This window comes from Nicotiana tabacum, chromosome 8, assembly GCF_000715075.1.
Source record: "Nicotiana tabacum cultivar K326 chromosome 8, ASM71507v2, whole genome shotgun sequence".
Classification (NCBI taxonomy): Eukaryota; Viridiplantae; Streptophyta; class Magnoliopsida; order Solanales; family Solanaceae; genus Nicotiana; species Nicotiana tabacum.
Window position 1 is genome coordinate 76632523 of NC_134087.1, and position 22432 is coordinate 76654954.

Here is a 22432-nt window from a genome sequence, read left to right on the forward strand (position 1 = left end):
GGAGCCCCTCATTTGAGAAAAGAGTTCTGTGAATTTTTTCCTCCTCTAGTTCCTCATACTTCTGCTTCTACTAGAATTCGTGGTGACCATTGTCTTTTTCCCTTCACCGTTTTCATTTCTTTCAATCAAAAACAACAAATGGCTGGTACTTCTTCCCATTCTGACAAGGTTGTTGGCGCTCCAGTGCCAGAGGGTGACCTATCCCTACTTGAGGAGGGAATGGAGGTGGGGAAGAGAGGGGTTCTCGACGGTGGATGAGGTGGTCCCTCATCCGGGAAAAGCTAGGACTGATTTTAACAGCACTGCCGGAGATGAACCGACGCCCGTTCCTTCCATCATGGATGAGGCAGTGATCACGACACTCAAAGCCAAGTGGGACTTCCCGCCCATATCGAAATGGTGCCGGCAAGGAGTGATATAGTGCATTTGCACTTCCCGAGATACTGCACGTTTTACACGTATCCCTTTGTTGTTGGGTACACGCTTCCCTTTCCTTCTCTGGTAGTCGATTTCTGCCGATTCTATGAAGTGTGCCCGGCCCAACTCTCTCTATATGAGTATAAGCTATTTCTTATGCTCATCAAGTACGCGGAGCTGGCCGGCCGAGGAATTTCTCTAGGGCACATGCTCCACATCTTCGCCCCTCGTTTTCTTCGGGGCACGATGATTCATCTGCTCTATCGAGGAACCAAGAGTTTGGTGGTGAAGATGGACGATAAGGCTAATCGCTGTTTTTGGGAAAACTACTTCTACGTGCGGACAGAGCACCTTGTGGCGAACTCGGTAGGGTTTCCAGAGACGTGGAACTTTGCTCGTAAGTTTCCCTCTGCTTACTTTGTGATTTCTCTCAAGATGGTCGTCAACCGTCTTCCTTTCGGCGACTTTGCTGAGGTTTTTTTTGTTGTTGTTTTTGCAGTTGAGAAGTTACCTTCCCCGCTAGTTGTCGATATCGTGAGTGGGTGGGCGCAATTCTCCCCCACACGGTTGAAATTTGTGAATGGACGTCTTTCCATAAGAAGTTTGGGCGCAAGCCTCTTACTAGTGAGTTGGCATGTAGTCTTGCTTTTGCTCCTTACATAGTTTCTTTAACTTTGTCATTACATGATTTAATCCTTCCTTGTTGGCAGGCCGGAGAGGAGTGAGAAGGAAGAGGGCTCCTTCGCTCTCATTCCGTCAACCGGTGTCTTCTACCCGACCCGCACCAAGAGTTGTTGCGGGCGAGGGTACAGGAAGCCTAGCTGCTAGTCAAATCACGCTTGTGGCCGAAGCTGTACGTTTGGAGGTTGCTTCCCAACCGGAGACTCCGGTCCCTGCAGTTCGTGCAACAGGCGAATCTTCTCTCGTTGGTAGTGGAGAGGCCCCGTCGAATAGGTGGAGGGTAGTGCTGGAAGAGGCCTATACGGCTAAAATATCCTCGAATGGCGACCCTATTTCGATGGTTCGTGAAACCGGCGGTGGGGATAACCAGGAGGTGGAGGCGACGCTTGTTGCCAGCGCTCAAGAGGCTAATGTTGCGGAGGTGCGGAGTCCCGAGGCCGCCGTAGTTGTTCCGAGTAGACCATCATCATCCCTGCAGAACAACGCCCCTTCTTCGACAGAAGAGAAAGGGAAAGGCATCATGGTTGAGGATTATGAGACCAAATCCGACATCGACCCTAATGACATGAGGATGTTCGAGTAGGGATTTACCAGGACTGTGGTAATGGCGGAAGGCCCCTCTCGCATACTCGAAATTCTATCGGATCTCAACCTGCTGCAGGATACGGTGGATTTAGTGCCGCAATTTGATCTTCTCTGCTCCGCCGCTGAATGCGGATCCCTCCAAAAGATTAGTAATTCTTAGTTGTCACAGGGTGTGGTCGCGATGGGCTTAAGGGTGAGTTCCTTTTTTGTTTTCTTTGTTTTGTGACCCCTTACCTTTACTGACTCTTCCCCTTTCTTTTTGTAGACTTACTTGCTAGAGGTCGAAAGTGCTCGTAGGGCTGAGACGCGGGCTGAGATCTTTTTGAAAATGGCCGAGAAGTATTAGCGGTATCGTAACAGATGTCGTGAGATGCGTGATCGGCTTAGAGTGGGCGTCGATGCCCGGTCCACCAGGGAGGAACTGGAGAAAAGAAATGAAGACCTAATGTGGTCTATTCGCAGGTGCAACGAGCTCGAGGAGCTACTTCATGCCAAGAATGAGGAGCTTGAGGTGGGTAAAGGGGTCGTCGTAGAGTGCAAGGATCTTCAGGCCAAGGTGCTATCATTATGAGCTAAGCTCGAACAAAATGCTGCTATGGTTGATGCTCTCAGTGTGGTAATGGGCGGAGAAGGTGGCTGAGTTGGAAAAGAAAGTGGCCGAGTTGGAGTGAGTTGAGGATGATCGAGTGTTAGCTTTAGCGAGGGTTGAGGTGCTAGAAGACACTATCCACATCCTTGGATCCGAGCAGGAATCTAAGAGGGCGACGACCACGTTGAGGGAGGCGAGGCTCGAGGAGCGCATCGGTGAAATTGACTGAGAAGCTTCAAACTTGGGAGATCGGGTCGCGACCTTCGAGGTTGAGAAGGCGCAATTGTTGGCTCAGGTTGAATCTGCCTCTACCACTAATCCTCGCCACTTGTATGAGCTGTAGGTCCATGCCGAGGCCAACGATATACAAGGGTTTGTGGGAGGCGAAAAGTGTTTCTGAGGCTGCCTTTGAAGACGCTCAGGCGAAGGCACGTGAGGCTCGTGTCAATTGCGGCTACGACACTACGACAACGGAGGTTGGTGAGGACGCTGATGTTGGGGATGGGTTTAGGGATGATAATGATGGGGAGAACGGCGGTGGAGATGATGCCGAGTGAAACGTTGCTGCAGCTTTCATACTTAGCTTTTTTTTGTCCTTCTTGTTTGTTTTCATTTCTTTTTTTGTGTGCCCGTTTCGTCCTTTTGTAAGGTGCGGCTGTTATGCACGTATATTTGAATAAAACAGTTGCTTCGCCTTCGTTTATGTATCTTTTGATTTTCTTTTTCGTTTCCTCCTATTCTTCGCATATATATATTTTTGACATAGACCTTTGAATTTCTTTGTGACGAGTCCCTGATCCTTTTAATTGGGAATCCGACCTTGCCCGGATCAAATGGGAACTCGTCGTGTGAGTCTGAATAAAGTTGCTTTGGATCTGCAAATCCGGGCGAGGTCAACTTCTGATTCACCGACTTAGGCAGAATCAAACTTAATTCAAACGAGGTCGAATTCAAACTCGCCATCTTGGACGAAGTCAGTTTCGACTTGTATATTTGAGTGGAATTGAATTCAGATTTACCAATTTAGGCGAAGTCAATTTTTCCATACGTATTCACGCGAGGTCGAATTTGGAATTGCCATCTTGGGCTAAGTCAGTTTCTGACTTATATATCCGAATGAGGTCGAATTTGGAGTTGCCATCTTGGGATAAGTTAGTTTCTAACTTATGTATTCGAACAAGGTCGAATTTGGAGTTTCCATCTTGGGCGAAGTCAGTTTCTGACTTATGTATTCGAACGAGGTTGAATTTTCCTTTCGTTTGGCGATGGCCAATGGCCGTAACGGTGTTAATTCGAGCGAGGTCGGAATTGTAACCCATTGTAAAGTCGAGCGAGGTCGAAATTTCCTTTCGTTTGGCGATGGCCAATGGCCGCAAGGGTGTTAATTCGAGCGAGGTCGGAATCGTAACCCATTGTAAAGTCGAGCGTGGTTGAACTTACCTTTCGTTTGGCAATGGCCAATGGCCGTAAGGGTGTTAATTCGAGCGAGGTCGGAATTGTAACCCATTGTAAAGTCGAGCGAGGTCGAACTTTCCTTTCGTTTGGCGATGGCCAATGGCCGTAAGGGTGTTAATTTGAGCAAGGTTGGAATTGTAACCCATTGTAAAGTCGAGCGAGGTCAAACTTTCCTTTCGTTTGGCGATGGCCAATAGCCGTTAAGGGTGTTAATTCGAGCGAGGTCGGAATTGTAACCCATTGTAAAGTCGAGCGAGGTCGAACTTTCCTTTCGTTTGGCGATGGCCAATGGCCGTAAGGGTGTTAATTCGAGCGAGGTCGGAATTGTAACCCATTGTATTATTTTTACTGTAGAACATCATTTATCGCCGTATTATTTACGCGTGCGTCGAGGCAATTCCCAGTTCGCTTAATTTTGCTTTCATTGGAGAATATAGTGCATTTCATGAGTGAGTCCTGGTTTGCCTAACTTTGCTTTCATTGGATAATACCATGTGTTTCATGGGAGAGTCCCTTGTTCTGGAGATCGTTTCTCAACAGTTGACCCGTACCGAACCGTTTCTGTTATTTGTGATATGGTACGACTTAAGAGGGCTTTGCTGGGTCATTACTTGCGAGATGGCATGATATGAAACCTTTTCCCCGGGTGTTTTAATGGCGTTCGTTCCTTGTTCGCATACCTGGGTGAGTGCTCGTGTTCCTGTTCTGAACCAACAAAATAGGGTATTAAGTTAAACCCAAACAAAATTGTTACCTTGGCCTGGCAAGTTGGTGAAATGAGGAGTGGCACTGTAGGGTTGCTCGCTTCATCTCGTACTCGAATGATGGTTTCAAATTTGAAAATCGTGTTCGGCCTCGTCGTTAATTGTGCCTAGACTTCTCGTGGGTCGGACTTGCCTCACCCGTTGGGATATTGAGACCGTGTCCCAGTCCGGATCCGTCCGATATGCGCAAACAACAAGGGGAACATGTCATACTTTGTTCATAAATCATTCTGTGTGTGTGGCTGCGAAGGTAAGGCATGGTAGGTCCGCTATTTCGAAGGATCACACAGTAGGCTGTCGTCTCTTCTTAAGAGGTGGAAGTACATGCCGGTATGTAAGGTGAATACGTCGAATGAGATTGCGGTCATGCCAAGTGCATAGTGATCGCGATTCTACTTTAAACATGCATGTGTCGTGCTAAACTCATTGCTACAGGTGAGGTGTGGGTTTTGCATAGACGTTGGACATGGTCTTGATTTTATGTGAAAGTCTGATCCAGATTGGGTTGGTTATCTCAACCACTTATCTTCTACTTTTTCGAGTTGGTGCTCGCACCGAGATGGTGAGGCATTGACTGCCGAAAAGTGGTATTTTTGCTAGTTTTATATCTAAAGGAAACTAAAATTTTGACTAGGAAATCCCCATAGACGACGCCAAATTGTTTGACCAAAAAGTATTAAGCTTTTTGTTAAACCAATTAATGAAGAAAATGAAGGATAAATCATAGTCAAACATAATTAACTCTAGATCTAAGCATAGTGGACATAAAAATCGAACGAGGCCAAGTTTATATAGCTCCTCTTAAGTTTATAAAGAGGCATCAAACATAAATAATGAGCTTATATTTTTGATACATTGTTCCATACTTGTAAGAGCAAAGAGGAAAAGAATGCTATTGATAATTATGAGATCTATCTTTGTTGAATCAGCCATGGAGATTACAGAGATTTGTGACTAATATCTAGGCTTTTACCTTGTTGAAGGTCTTCTCCTATTCCTAGAGTTTAAAGGTTTCAAGTTGAGTAAGACTAAGACAGAATACTTGGAGTGTAACTTTAGTGGGGTGACTTAGGAAGTGGAAGGGGAGGTGAGGTTGGATTCACAAGTCATCCCTTGGAGTCAGTTCTTTTTCTTGCCTTCTTACCTTCTATTTATATTACCCATATTCCCATTTGTCCAACGGTCTTTAACCAGGATGTTCCCTCTTGATTATATTTTTCATTGTTCCCCTCAAGCTTTATGACGAGTACTTCGCCGTACAAACTTAGTGATGGCTCGATCTCGGCCATGACCGAGATGCTTATCGTGGTCATACCTTGTGAGCACAACCACAACTTAGTCGACCCCTTTCTATTCTTTTTAGCGTCGGTCCTAATGGACAGATTTTGACCCATACATAATGCACATTGTATTTTTTGTTCATAAATTTTTATCACTTAATCATAATTACGTAATATACACTTTCACTTTAATATTTTCGATGGTAATATAATACGTTACAAATATTTTTTAGTTTTTTGGTCCATATAACATGAGATCTTTAAGTGGGGGAAGTGCACGGTTAGCCACTATTAACATATGTATTTACTTTTAAGCCTCTGTTTACAATGTCTTTAGTCTTTAGCCACTACTTTAATAAACTTTAACTGCTCAGACGAAATACCCTTCTGCTTATGTCCTTAACTTTTGAACTTAACTTCAAGACTTCAGGACTACATGTCCTTAACTTTTGAACTTGTAACTCTAAGTTCAGGACTACATGTCTTTAACTTTTGAACTTAACTTCAGGACTTCAAGACTACATGTCCTTAGCTTTTGAACTTGTAACTGTAAGTTCAGGACCAAGTGCTCTTAACTTTTGAGCTTGTTAGTCTAAGTTTAGGACCTATTGTCCTTAACTTTTGGGTTTCTTAGCCTAAGTTCAGGACCTATTGTCCTTAACTTTTGAGCTTGTTAGTCTAAGTTCAGGACTTCAGGACCTATTATCCTTAACTTTTGAACTTGTAACTTTAAGTTCAGGACCTATTGCCCTTAACTTTTGGGCTTCTTAGCCTAAGTTCGGGACCTATTGTCCTTAACTTTTGAGCTTGTTAGTCTAAGTTCAGGACTTCAGGATCTATTGTCCTTAACTTTTGAACTTGTAACGGTAAGTTCAGGACCTATTGTCCTTAACTTTTGAGCGTGTTAGTCTAAGTTTAGGACCAAGTGTCCTTAACTTTTGAACTTGTAATGCTAAGTTCAGGACCAAGTGTCCTTAACTTTTGAACTTGGAACTCGAAGTTCAGGACCAGGTGTCCTTAACTTTTGAACTTGTAACTGTAAGTTCAGGATCCATAACGTAGCAGAAAACCAAACGTTATTTGTATCTTTTCACAAAAAAATAAAAATAATAATAATTGCAATTTTCATATGAGATTGATGTCAAATTACACAACAGAAAGCTAATAACAAAAAGAAACAACTAAAAAAAAAAAGACTACAGAACCTAACCAACCAAAAGAAAAAGAAAAATAACGGCTTCTAAGATCACATTCGTAGTCCCCTTTTCAAAAATAAAATGGATATCACAGCTTAGAATGTGATCTTAGAAGTATTATTGGTCACTAGTTTTAGAAGTATTATTGAAAAAAAGGGACTAAGATAGTGATCACTATGATCCGATTCATCTTGTTCTGACTGCAGAGTGTGTGACAAGATGTGAGTTTGTATTATTAGTTACTGGTTTTCCTTTCGGCACGGTTCTTCTTCCTAACATGAAAGAAATAGAAGAAATGGTAACACAGTCTTTTCATATTAATTTTAATAGACTAGTGACTACTATTGCTAAGCATTAGAAATGCTGAATAAAAAGTAAATACCACTTTAAAAAGTGGCTACCCCCATAGTTTTTACTCTTTAAGTAATCTGTTATATAAATACGAACGTCTTTGTATAATTATTTTTATATTTAAATTCTTAATAATTATTTTGTATTATTTCCTCATTAAATAGCTTGGTCGACCCAAAATATAAATATTCTCTCCGGTTCATAATGCATTTTACTTTTGACACACCCATCAAGGAAATACGAATTTCTAGAGAAAAAAATATATTCATTAAATTAATCTTAATTAATTGTTACCTTGACATATTGGAATATGTAAATAAGGATAAATTTTAAAAAAATAAAATTAATTCCTTGATTATGTGAATGAACACTTATTCTGGACCAAAATCTATATCTATATCTATATACTATTAAAAGGAGAAGAAAAATGCATCATATTAAGCCAAGTGGCATAACAACAATTAGCCAAGTGGCACTCCTTTAGGACAAAGCTCCAAAAATATTGAAATTTTAAAATATTATATTATGTATAAAAAAAAGGTATGAAACAAATAATAACAAAATAGAGGAAAACCTAATTTAATCCTCTAAATCACGTACCCACTTCCCATCCACCATTTCGCTTGCACATCCACTTGCACACAACCATCCGCATACGCGCATACTCATGGGGAGTAACTGTCATCTTTATAAACAAAGTGTCACATTTTAGATCAATTATTAAGTAATTGTCATCTTTATAAACAAAGTGTCACATTTTAGGACAAACCTTACACAAGTTTGGATAATTATTTAAAAAAGAAAGAAAAATCTATATCTATATACTATTAAAAGGAGAAGAAAAATGCATCATATTAAGCCAAGTGGCATAACAACAATTAGCCAAGTGGCACTCCTTTAGGACAAAGCTCCAAAAATATTGAAATTTTAAAATATTATATTATGTATAAAAAAAAAGGTATGAAACAAATAATAACAAAATAGAGGAAAACCTAATTTAATCCTCTAAATCACGTACCCACTTCCCATCCACCATTTCGCTTGCACATCCACTTGCACACAACCATCCGCATACGTGCATACTCATGGGGAGTAATTGTCATCTTTATAAACAAAGTGTCACATTTTAGATCAATTATTAAGTAATTGTCATCTTTATAAACAAAGTGTCACATTTTAGGACAAACCTTACACAAGTTTGGATAATTATTTAAAAAAGAAAAAATATATGACATAAAAGACATTTAGAAATTAACTACATAAAATTAACTACTCAAACATGAGTGAATGTTGATTTGGGTTAGTTAATTTCTTTGTTTCTTTTGTTTAAAATATTTTTGTTTTTCTTTTATAAATAAAAAGTGTATTTATTCATTAAAATTCAAATAATATTATTGAGAACAATCTATATCTATATCTATATCTATATACTATTAAAAGGAGAAGGAAAATGCATCATATTAAGCCAAGTGGCATAGCAACAATTAGCCAAGTGGCACTCCTTTAGGACAAAGCTCCAAAAATATTGAAATTTTAAAATATTATATTATGTATAAAAAAAAAGGTATGAAACAAATAATAACAAAATAGAGGAAAACTTATTTAATCCTCTAAATCACGTACCGACTTCCCATCCACCATTTCGCTTGCACATCCACTTACACACAACCATCCGCATACGTGCATACTCATGGGGAATAACTGTCATCTTTATAAACAAAGTGTCATATTTTAGATCAATTATTAAGTAATTGTCATCTTTATAAACAAAGTGTCATATTTTAGGACAAACCTTATACAAGTTTGGATAATTATTTAAAAAAGAAAAAAATATGACATAAAAGACATTTAGAAATTAACTACATAAAATTAACTACTCAAACATGGGTGAGTGTTGATTTGGGTTAGTTAATTTCTTTGTTTCTTTTGTTTAAAATATTTTTGTTTTTTTATAAATAAAAAGTGTATTTATTCATTAAAATTCAAATAATATTATTGAGAACAATAGAATAAAATTTAAAATATAAAAATATTTTAAAGTAATAAAATATATATCTTCTATTATATTACAAAAAGAAATTAGCAAACAAAATATTAAATAAAGTAATATGCTAATAAATTTTTTATTAACAATGTAATAATAAAATTGGATAGTATAATAAAAAAATATACAGAACAAAAAAGTTATTCTATGGCTATAAATGGGGAGTCGTTTCTTTCTAATATAGTAGTTGTAGTAGTATATGTGTATATATATATATACACACACACAAAGAGAAGTAAAATAATTATATGATGCCAAGTGGCATATGACATAAAAGACATTTAGAAATTAACTACATAAAATTAACTACTCAAACATGGGTGAGTGTTGATTTGGGTTAGTTAATTTCTTTGTTTCTTTTGTTTAAAATATTTTTGTTTTTTTATAAATAAAAAGTGTATTTATTCATTAAAATTCAAATAATATTATTGAGAACAATAGAATAAAATTTAAAATATAAAAATATTTTAAAGTAATAAAATATATATCTTCTATTATATTACAAAAAGAAATTAGCAAACAAAATATTAAATAAAGTAATATGCTAATAAATTTTTTATTAACAATGTAATAATAAAATTGGATAGTATAATAAAAAAATATACAGAACAAAAAAGTTATTCTATGGCTATAAATGGGGAGTCGTTTCTTTCTAATATAGTAGTTGTAGTAGTATATGTGTATATATATATATATACACACACACACAAAGAGAAGTAAAATAATTATATGATGCCAAGTGGCATATGACATAAAAGACATTTAGAAATTAACTACATAAAATTAACTACTCAAACATGGGTGAGTGTTGATTTGGGTTAGTTAATTTCTTTGTTTCTTTTGTTTAAAATATTTTTGTTTTTTTATAAATAAAAAGTGTATTTATTCATTAAAATTCAAATAATATTATTGAGAATAATAGAATAAAATTTAAAATAAAAAAATATTTTAAAGTAATAAAATATATATCTTCTATTATATTACAAAAAGAAATTAGCAAACAAAATATTAAATAAAGTAATATGCTAATAAATTTTTTATTAACAATGTAATAATAAAATTGGATAGTATAATAAAAAAATATACAGAACAAAAAAGTTATTCTATGGCTATAAATGGGGAGTCGTTTCTTTCTAATATAGTAGTTGTAGTAGTATATGTGTATATATATATATATGTATATATATATATATATATATATATATATATATATATATATATATATATATATATATATATATATATATATATATATATATATACACACACACACAAAGAGAAGTAAAATAATTATATGATGCCAAGTGGCATAACCATACGATGACAAGTGTAGATTTTTAGGACAAAACTCCAATAAAGTTTGAGTTTTAAAATTATTTTACAATAAAAAAAATTATAAAAAATAAAAAATTGCCAATTTAAATTGGGGAGTAGTTTCAAGTTGGAGTTTAAAATTATTTTAAAATTAAAAAATTTAAATACTTTCAATTCAAATTTGGGAGTAGTTTCTTCCTAATATGATAGTCTATATCCATATCAATATTTACCTACCTATCTATCTATCTATCTATCTATCTATCTATCTATCTATCTATCTATCTATATAGAATAGGAGAAGCAAATCAATGTGATGATGTCAATTGTAATAATAAACATTTAACAAGTATTGAATTTTAAGACAAAACTCTTACAAATTTGGAGATTCAATAATTAATTAAAAATTTAAAAAAAGAAAATGAAAAAGGAGACATAAAAAATTAACTACCTAAAATTAACTACTTAAACATGGGTGAGTATTAGTTTAGGTTAGTTGATTTCTTTGTTTCTTTTGTTTAAATTATTTTTTATAAATAAAAAGTGCATTTATTCATTAAAATTCAAACAATATTATTGAGAACAAAAGTGAATAAAATTTAAAATAAATAAAATATTTCAAGAGTAATAAAATATATATCTTCTATTACATTACAAAAAGAAAGTGACACACAAAAATATTAAACAAAGTAATATGCTAATAAAAATTACTATTAACACTGTAATCACACTAAAAATTGCATAGTATAATAAAGAAATATACAAAATAAAAAATTTATTTGAGGACTATATAATCACTTCAATTTAACAGAGATTTTTTTTAAAATTCAGACAATATTATTGAGAACTATAGAATAAACTTAAAAAAACATATTAAAAGAGTAATAAAATATACAACAAAATATTAAACAAAGTAATATGCTAATAAAAATTTTAATTAAAAATTTAAGAATAATAAATATTGGATAATATAATAAAGAAAAATACAGAACAAAAAAATTATTCAACGACTATATAAGTCTTTTTACTTTAATAGAAATTTTATTATTAGGTATGTCGAATTAACAAATAAGATATATGATTTAATGTTAAAAAGGTAAATTGGTAGTAGTGAATAGTAAGTAATTCTGCCAAACCTGCAACCTCGGGGTCCTACGTTTAATCTCAGCATAAGTTTGACGTAAAGTACAAGTAGGTATTTTCTAGATTAATATCTCACCGTTAATATTAATCAAACGGCTGAAAGTTCGCGTGCGCTTAGGTTCATTGGTAATCCACACGACACCCACTAACTCTCCCCGTTTTCTTCTTCCTCGTCCGCCCTCTGCAACTTTGCCCGCCGGTGCCCCAATTGAACTCTGTAAATTCCTTCCAAAAGCCGTCGTTTTAATTGTTCTAAAGAATTCACACGACTTTGGACTTCCGTTTTCATACCGCAAAATTGTTTGAGATCCGTTTGGCCTTAATTCTCTCTCCTCCGATCAGAGGTCTCTCTCTCTCTCTCAAACATAGATACATACACATATATACTTGTATATGTATATATGTACTTATGTATGTGTATGTGTGCGTGTCCGGGACTATACATATGGACCTTTAACTGCATGATTTGTTCTGCGGGAGGTTTAAGGTGTATTCAGTGAATATTTTTTTTTTCGAGATTTTATAACTGAGTATGATTTTAAGTTGATTAAGTGAAGTCTATAAAGTATCAAACAGCAAATTAAGTTTAATTATGCGCAGAGTAAAATTATGGCGTTAGCTCCAACTTCGTTTTCTTAAATACATATTTAGAAGCCACATGAAAGTGCTAATACGACTTTTTTATGATTTAAAATGTAATTTGATGTTTGAAAACTTGTAGTCACAGAATAAAATGCTTTTGACCGTAGTAAAAGTGTCATATAAAAAAGGACAGAGGAAGTACTTTGTATGAGCTCTTAAGGGATATAATGGGTGATTTTAGATGAATAGTTGGTGATTGAAGTCAATTAAGGAACATTATGCTAATATCTCATTTGGTTTTGGCCAACTGTTTGTACAAAATTTATGACAAAGTAGAGCTTCTAAATCCATTATTGAGCTGAAATTATCTTTGCATGTTTTATGTTATTACAGTTGTGTTGTTGAATTACAGTACTCATGCTTGCTTTACTTTTCTCAACTTCGTTAACTGAATTTGTAACATGAAGATACATGGTAAATAAATGAAATGTAGGCTGAAAAGAATAGCAGCTAAATAGGTCGTGACATGGTTATGTATGGCATCTTCAGGGATATGTGCTGGAGCACCTCTAGAGATGTGATGCGTTTTTCTAAAGTGGTTTACATGTTCTGGGATGGATGTTGAAGTGATTGATGTCGAACAGGGGAGTATGCAACACCAAGGTGGCATAACTGATGACGGTGATGATGAACCCAGCGAGAGTGGAGAAGCAAATGTTAATGGAAGATCAAATGCACCTGAACGGGATGAGGTTGTTGAGCCACAAACGGGTATGGTATTTCATTCTGAAGATCAGGCTAAGAATTTCTATGATGAATATGCTAGGCGTTTGGGTTTTACCACCCATGTCTATCAGTTTAATCGACTGAAGACTGATTTCTTATGTAATGGTTTGAGAACAGTGTACGGTGAATCCTGTGATGCAATGCTTAGAGTGGAGTTAAAAGGTCAAAACAAGTGGGTTGTGACCAAATATATGAAGGAGCATAGTCACTCCCTTGTGCATCCTAATAAGGTGCATTACCACACATCACACAGGCATTTTGCGGTGGCAAAAAAGAATGGACCTGAGAATAATCAGGGTGTAGGAATTGTTCCTAGTGGTGTAATGTATGTCTCTGTAGATGGTAACCGCATCCCTTTAGAGATTAACCGCGGAGCTAAGAGTACTCGTTCTGCAGAGTCAGATCAAACAGTTAAGGATAATGTACCTCAGAGTTTTTCTCCTAGACAATGCAATCAACGAAGAACATTAGGAAGAGTTGCTCAGAATCTTCTTAATTACTTCAAGAAAATGCAGGCTGAGAATCCTGGATTTTACTATGCCATACAATTGGACAAAGATAATCGCATGGCTAATGTATTTTGGGCTGATGCAAGGTCAAGAAATGCATATAGTCATTTTGGTGATGCCGTTATACTGGACACAATGTACAGAGTTAATCAGTGCAGAGTCCCATTTGCTCCATTCACAGGAGTAAATCATCATGGTCAGACAATTTTGTTTGGTTGTGCACTTCTTCTAGATGAGTCTGAGGCTACATTTGTCTGGCTATTCAAGACCTTCCTTGCTGCCATGAATGACCGTGCCCCTGTCTCCATAATTACTGATCAGGACACTGTTATACAATCTGCAGTTGCTCAAGTTTTTCCTGGAACACGGCATTGTATCAACAAGTGGCATGTATTAAGGGGTGGCCAGGACAGAATGGCTCATGTATGTCACATGTACCCAAATTTTCAAGTTGAACTCTATAATTGTATCAATTTGACGGAGACAGTTGAAGAATTTGAATCATATTGGGAGACAATCCTTGAAAAGTATGATCTAAAGAAGAATGATTGGCTTCAATCCATATATAATACACGTCGGCAGTGGGTACCGGCTTATTTTCGTGATACTTTCTTTGCAGCCCTCTCTCCTAACCAGGAATATGAATGCTCATTTTTCGATGGCTATGTGAATCAACAAATTACACTGCCATTGTTCTTCAGGCAGTATGAAAGAGCTTTGGAGAATTCATTTGAGAAGGAAATAGAAGCCGATTTTGATACAATATGCACTACTCCACCACTAAGGACACCATCTCCTATGGAGAAACAGGCAGCAACTTTATACACGAAGAAAATATTCTTAAAATTTCAAGAAGAGTTAGTGGAGACATTTGTCTACACTGCAAACAGAATTGATGGAGATGGGGCTCTCAGCACATTCAGGGTTGCAAAATTTGAGGATGACCAGAAAGCATACGTTGTCTCGCTGAATATATCTGAACTGAAAGCAAATTGTAGTTGCCAGATGTTTGAATGTAGTGGTATCCTCTGTAGACATATTCTTACAGTTTTTACAGTAACTAATGTTCTTACATTGCCATCTCATTACATCTTGAAGCGGTGGACAATAAATGCAAAATGCCGTGCTGAATCAGATGATCATGTACAACTACATGGTACCGAATCGATGGCACAGAAATACAACAGTCTCTGCAGGGAAGCCATAAGATACGCTGAAGAAGGGGCTGTAGCTCAAGAAACATATAAGGCTGCATTAGCTGCTCTTAAAGAAGGAGGAAAGAAGGTGGCTCTTGCAAAAAGAAATGTTGCTAAAGTTTCACCTCCTAGCTCACAGGTTAGCGGTGTTGGCTACGATGATCGGAGGATGTCTGCCTCTGCTCCGGAAATGACGCCATTATTGTGGCCACGGCAAGATGAAATGACAAAGCGCTTTAATCTTAATGACACTGGTATTCCTGCTAGGACTATTGCTGATTTAAATGCCCAGCGCATGGCCCCTGTGTCTCTTCACCGTGGTGATGGTCATGCAGATAACACGGTACTGAGATTCATTTTTATCTTATTTAATTTGACTAGCAGATTTCTTAAGTCAAGCTGTGTGCTATTTTTTTTTGGGGGTTCATAGGTGATTCTTCCTTGCCTCAAGTCAATGACTTGGGTGATGGAGAATAAAACTTCTACACCTGCGAATAGAGTTGCTGTCATCAACCTGAAGGTGTGTTTCAGTGCTTTGTGTATAATTTGATTTTAGTTCAACTTTTAAAGTTTTTCCTTAAGAAAGATTATCATGTTGGTGAATTGATTACTTTTTGTTTATATAATGTAACTGAAATGCTTTTTGGATAGCGATGGAAGAGTGTTCTTCCTTCGGCAACTTTGTGACCTCGCGTGCTGTTATTTAATTTCAGTTATATGCTGATATGTCATGGGTTTGATAATTTTATTATTGTTTACTAACTTTCGTTGGTTGTAGCTGCAAGATTACAATAGGACTCCTTCACGAGAATCAGAGGTTAAGTTTCAGCTATCACGGGTCACACTAGAGCCCATGTTGAAGTCTATGGCTTATATAAGCGAGCAGCTTTCCACCCCGGCTAATAGAGTTGCTGTCATCAATCTGAAGGTATGTGGGGAAAATTAGTACATATCATTTCTGTTAATGAACTAACTATTAGGTGTGTACACATGCCATACTTATTTATTTTCTGATGAGAAGGTGCTACGTTCTATTCCTCTTCACTTCAATCAATCCCCTTTCCACATTTCTTTTATTGTTCCTCTGTATTCCCGCCTTTGTGTCATCTCCTCCAGTATACCGTATTCCTATTTTAAGCATCGATATGTTATTTTCCTCCTGTTATCCTTTGTTATTTTTTCCCTCCTTTTTGGGAAAGGGGTGTTCTTTCCATTTTCATAGTAACTTGCCATAGTTACTGGTTATTGTTATTGCTTTTCCCCTCTATTTTCTGGTTCTTGCGATGCTGGTATTATCTTTCTGGCCTCTGTTGCTGTTACTGATCTATTGTCTCTTTTCGTCTTCTTGAGCCATGGGTCTATCGGAAACAACCTCTCTACCCCAGGTAGGGGTAGGGGTAAGGTCTGGGTACACACTACCCTCCCCCGACCCCACTTGTGGAATTTTACTGGGCGTGGTTGTTATTGTTGTTGTTGTTTTTTGGGAAAGGGAAGGCAGTTGTTTTCAGTGTAGTCACCTAATTTGGTATGAGGACATAGCAAATCTGTCTGGATCCCAAGAAGAACCTGATGTACCGTGAAATACAATGCCAGCACTTCTCGTTGGCAAATGCATTGTCCTTACTCACAAGTCAAAGAGCATGTGGTTGGCTACTAGCGCTTTGGGGTGTGGTCAATTTGCTTTTAGTATTGTCAATATCCTTTCATTGCTATGTCTTAACTTGTTTTTGCCTACTTGCTGTATGTTTCTTCCTAAGGTTGTGAATTTCGTGGAAACTTGCTGTCTGCCCGTGAATGAATTGAAACTTCTTTCATGTAGATAGTGCTAATAACTCAAGATATCAATTTACGGATATGACCACTCTGCTTAAATGCAGTGTTCAGCTGTTATCTTGTAAAGAGACATCAGCTTCTGCAATGAATTGTCTTACTGATACAGAATCCATTTCTTTTCAGCTTCAAGATACAGAAACAACTTCAGGAGAATCAGAGGTGAAATTTCAGGTTTCAAGAGATACTTTAGCCGCCATGCTGAGGTCAATGGCGTATATCCGTGAGCAGCTATCAAATACAGTAAGTTCCCTCGGCCATTTCAGTAAATATCATCTGTTTTATCCATCCAACTTCTTGAAAAACTTTTAAGATAAAATTAACTTCACTGCTTTGTCATCGATGGAGTTTTCCCCTGTTCCACCAGAATAGACTAGTGTTAAAGCTGAAGATTGAAATGGTTTTCATGCTGAAGTGCGTCTTCGGTGTGATCCTATCAATTTATCTCTGTCCAGACCACGTGCGACGCAGTAGCTCTTCGCTGTTAACTACTTGAACAATACTCAGAGGAGTTCTTATGACACGAGAATTGGATCTCTGATCCAATGGAAATTGAAAGTTCACTTTTCAGGTTTATATCATTTTGCAGGGAAATAGTTTTGTCTGCGTATTTTCCTTTTGAATCACATATTTAATCGAATTTTATACCTTTTTTCAAAAAAAATCTTAATCTTTTTGTGGCCATTTTTTGGCTTTCTGTAGATCCTACAGTTTTTAGAGATCTGCCATCAGCCTTAATAAGAAAACAAAATTCTATTAAAAAAAAAGAAGAAGGGAAACGGCAAGTGGCTATTTAGATGGCTGATCTATAATAATGAGTTAACAATAGGCAAGAAGACTTCTTTTATCAAACAATGGTGAGTCTGATCTGTCTCTCTACTGATGCTTCTGCTCTTGGCTGTTAACTACTTGAACAATACTCAGAGGAGTTCTTATGACATGAGAATTAAAAATTTGATTTAATGAAAATTAAAAGTTCACTTTTCAAGTTTATATTATTATGCAGGGATATTTTTTTTCTGTTTATTTTCCTTTAGATTCCCATAGTTTAAGTGAACTCGTGTAATTATTTTATTGCTTGATCATATGCTTGTGGACAGTTTTGGCCTTGTGTACGAGAATAGAACAGTATAAGAAAAAAGCAAAAAGGGTAGTGGTCACCTAGATGGCTGATCTATAGTGAGTTAATAATAATAGGCATGTAGATTTCTTATCAAACATTCTAAAATAATACATGTTCCAGCCCACCAAAAGGAGACAAATCAAAACGAATAAAATCTTGTTTCACTGACATATAGAACTCACTCTGACACCTTTAGGCCATTTTAGTATTTGATAGATGCCTATCTTTACCTGACTTGTAACAGTAGTATGGAGTAACATGCATGCGTATATACATGTTCAAGTATGTACTTTAGCCACGGACCTTAGAAGGAGAAATAAGCTTATGCAGTGGCGCTTATTTTAAGGCCATTCCCAGGATGTATCCAAATTCCAAATAGCGTGAAATATTTTTGTAGCTTCCACATAGGAGTTCAGTTCTGATATCCGACAATATCGATAATTGTGTCTGATCAATTTGACCGATGCATTGGTCAGATCCCCCTTGTTTGTTAGACCTTGACGGTTCACCTCAAATTGGATTTTGATGATGGCAGGTTGAGTCCCAACTGGAGAATCCGGCAAAAAAGCAGAGGAAATAGATATTATGTTCTGTTACTATTTATTGCCTGTTGTGTGAATAGATCACCTTGTGGATTGGAGTGCTGCTGATATTCTTCTTTAAACATGTAATTAGTATGGTTGAATCGGGAATGATCCAAGGTGTCATTGTGTAGATTTAGGTAGGATAGTGTGTTACATGCTTTTCCTTTTCTGCATTACTAGTATCCGTACCCGCGCCTTGCGGGGAAAATGTAAAATATAACATTTGAAAAGAAAATATTCTGATTTTTTTAAATATTGAGCCTATACATTGACAATTGGAAGGAACTATGAGATCAGCAAGAACAAAGGTAGAACTTTCGATTTATAATTTCTATTCTCGGCATCAACATTAGTAGCAGATGCTGTAATTATAAATAGTAGTATAGAGTCATCAACAGCTCCAAAGGCTAACTCCTACCTGGGCAAATACTTAAACTGCTACTCAATAATTAGACGTAAATAATCTCCATGTCATAATGTATGGACAATTTCCTTATGCAGTCACATTCACCATGGGATTCTTGACAGTTGAGCCAAGGTAGGTTTCGGCAATTTCCTTCATCTTTGTCAGCACCATAGAAGGGATTTCTTCAGCAGCAAACTGCTTCTCTTCACGCTTGTAGTTTACAACAATCATTAGCTTATCACCAGGTCCAGGAATAACCTTAATAGGCCACAATTTCATGTCACCCTATACAAAGGGGGATTTGCAGCCGTACCCTATTTTTATGCCACCTTTTAACTTATACCCTGTTTTTAAAAACTATTGATTTTGTAACCAACTAATAAAAAATTCGTAATAATATGACCATTATACCTCTTCCAAAACATATAAAAGATGTATCAAGCATACCCAGATTCAAATTCCAGGTCTTCTCCGTATCTCCTCCATCAGTCTGTCTCTCCTGAGATCGCCTCTCGCAAACCAGACTTGAACCAGATTTAAATTCCAAATTCAAAATTACAAAATACATTGTAAGTATTCAACTTCATCTTCAGAATTCAAAATAGTTTTTGAATTACATGTTTTCTGATTGATTAATTGAAGTTGTTTGACGAACTTCATTTATATGCTGAATTTGCATTCTGAATCTGTTTGACGATGAATTCTAACATTCTAATCCGACAAATATGTTGAAACAAGCTGAAGTTATTTAGTTCATATCTAAAAAATTCAGCAAAACGAGCTGGCAAATAACACAACGAAGAAAAAAATATATTAAAACATTATATGAGTGTTTTAATATTTAAAACACCTATGCGCAAAAAACTTCGGCATAGGTGCCAAAGTTTTTTTGTTAATATTCCAATTACACTGGGTAAAAAAATAAAACATAAATTAAAATTTCATATTGCACAAAAAACTTCGGCATAAGTGCTGAAGTTTTTTAGTTAATATTTAAAAACTTCAGCAGGAGGAGCTGAAGTTTCCTCCTACACTGGGTAAAAAATAAAACATAAATTAAAATTTCATACTGCACAAAAAACTTCAGCACAGGTGCTGAAGTTCTTTAGTTAATCTGTAAAAACTTCGGCTAATGGAGCTGAAATTTTCGTCCGCACTATGTATTTTATTATTATTTTTTGGAAAAATTTCATACCAAAAAATGCTTATGTTTTCAGGAATATGTAAAATATTTTTCATATAATTTTTTGTATGCTGAAGTTTTTTTAGTTCATCTGCTAAAAATGCTTAATATTTTGTCGTGCAATATGTAATTTTCGGATAAGTTTTTGTTAATTGTTCTGTTATTTTCTAAGTTTAAAAAGAATTTTTAGTTCATGCTTGAAGTTTTCATCAAGCACTGTGTATTTTATTATGATTTTTTGAAAAAACTTCATACCAAAAAATGCTTAATATTCGGATTAGTTTTTGTTGATTCCTGCTGAAGTTATATAGTTCATTTCCTCTGCTATTTTTCGACTTTGAATAGAATTAATATTAAAAAAAATGCAGAAAACACTTAAAACAAAAACTGAATATTTCATTAAACATCAAAAAGATAAATTAAATTATATAAATAACAAAAAAAAACATAAATAACAAAAAGAAAAACTAATCGTCCATATCATCATCATCGTCGTCGTCACCACCAGATGGACGAGCATCTTCATCAGCAAGATTATCAAATCTTGCATACATCACAAGCGTATCAAGCTTGTTGTTAATTTCTTCCAGCTCCCTGTCGTACTTGTCTATGAGCTCATCCAGTTTCAGCTCAAAAACCTCTATAATGTCTTGCTTGATTTCTTCCACTATTTGCCTGATGACAACATCCATTTTTCTCCTTTTTGTATTTTATGTCTGCTAAAATATATGTGTTTGAGTGAATAAACTCACAAGGAATAACGTGCTTATATAGGGGAAAGAAACTTCTGCATGGTATATGAAAAGGCAAAGAGGAATTTTAAACGTTGTCTAATGAAAAACGTGCATGAATGTGATAGGAATGTAATTATTACACTAACGCATACCCCCAACGCAATATAATTACTACTTTAATTGTGTAGGTTACTGTATACTATGCAATTAATACTGAAACATGATCAAGTTTGTTGAATTCATTTGCTAAAACTTCAGCCCAATGTGCTGAAGTTATTTAGTTCATTTCTAAAATCTTCAGCACCTAATGAGCTGAAGTTTTTTCCCTGCATTCATGAATCCCTGTCATACAACTTTATCAAAAAAACTTTAGCTGATATGTTGAAGTTATTAAGCTTATTTCTAAAAACTTCTGCACTTAATAAGCTGAAGTTTTCTGTGCAGCATTCATTAATTATGTCATACATCTTTTTCCAAAAAATTTCAGCAGAAGATGCCAATGTGATTTAGTTCATTTGGAAAAACTTCAGCACAAACAACCTAAAAATTCTTCTGTTCACTTTCCTAATACTTTCCACTAAACATGAATATGCAAGATGAGTTCGATTTGCGTTGTTATAACTTTCAATGGGAGTTGGACTCCTGATTTCAAATACTTGGATCATGATACAAAACGTGTTCTACTTAATAAGCACACATCATTCAATACTTTCCTGAAGAAAATTAGTGAAGTTGTTAATATTGATTCAACCATATATGCACTAAAAGCATGGTTTGATATGCACTAAAAGTATTAGTGAAGTTGCAAAGGAATGCTTGTAACTTCAGATGAAGAACTCAGTACCTGTATACATTTGCTTACAACTAATTCACCCTACAAAAATTGCCATTTCATCATCGAAAAAATACAATCTTCAGAATCTGCAGCATTCAAACAATCGCTTGCATATGCGATAGATTCAGAACCTTTTGCTGATTATCAACATGAAGTAGGACAACCAATAATGGAAGTAGACAACGAGCAACAACCTTCTAACATTATAGCTGTTTCAGAATATATAATGCTGCAATATACCCCCTCCTCCAATAAATTCATACCAGTTTGTCGATGACCAAGAAGAAGAAGGACAGCTAATAATGCAAATTGACAACCAACACACAATCCGACAAAGCTTTTTGTTACCTTCTGCAATGATAAGTAATAACGAAGATGAAGTAAACATGGAGCTTATACCGATAACATCAGATAGAATTGAAGAAATTGCTGAAAGTTCTTGTGCTTCTCAGAAATCAAGAAAAAGAGTGAGGAGAAAGCTGAAAGAATCTCCACCATGTAAAATACTTAGGCACGATGCGTTGCCTGAGGAAGTAAGAGTTGAATCAATTTTTGAGAACAAACAAAACATGACTAAATTTTTCTTCAGCTTGGAGATAAACCAAAAAGTTGAATTCATTGTTGTTAGATCATGTTCAAAGAGATACGAGCTAAAATGCATCGTGGACAATGTAGTTGGAATGTACGTGCTACCAGAATAAAAAATTCCACACTATTCAGGGTGATAAAATATCATAACATCCATGAATACTCGGTTGATACAAGAAAATCAAATCAGAAGCATGCTACATCAAATTTTATAAGTGAACAAATTATAGAACATGTTCGAGACAAAAAGATAGAGG

The 22432-nt window shown here is 35.9% G+C and overlaps 1 protein-coding gene across 6 annotated transcripts in view; it reads left to right on the forward strand.

The window, feature by feature from the left end:
* The first annotated feature begins 11906 nt into the window (after positions 1-11906).
* LOC107805239 (protein FAR1-RELATED SEQUENCE 3) overlaps positions 11907-22432 on the forward strand; it is an 83880-nt gene continuing 73354 nt past the window's right edge. Inside the window, exons 1-7 of one of the 6 annotated variants that reach the window (XM_075219398.1) lie at positions 11931-12163; positions 12951-13172; positions 13305-15235; positions 15323-15412; positions 15671-15820; positions 16849-16965; positions 18381-18534. In XM_075219398.1, the coding sequence (XP_075075499.1) occupies positions 13016-13172; positions 13305-15235; positions 15323-15412; positions 15671-15820; positions 16849-16965; positions 18381-18425 (2490 nt within the window). In that variant the 5' untranslated portion in view covers positions 11931-12163; positions 12951-13015 and the 3' untranslated portion in view covers positions 18426-18534. Of the gene's footprint in view, positions 12164-12894; positions 15236-15322; positions 15413-15670; positions 15821-16848; positions 16966-18380; positions 18535-22432 lie in introns of those variants that run through there. The other 5 variants (XM_075219395.1, XM_075219397.1, XM_075219396.1 and 2 more) reach the window with 5 other exon arrangements.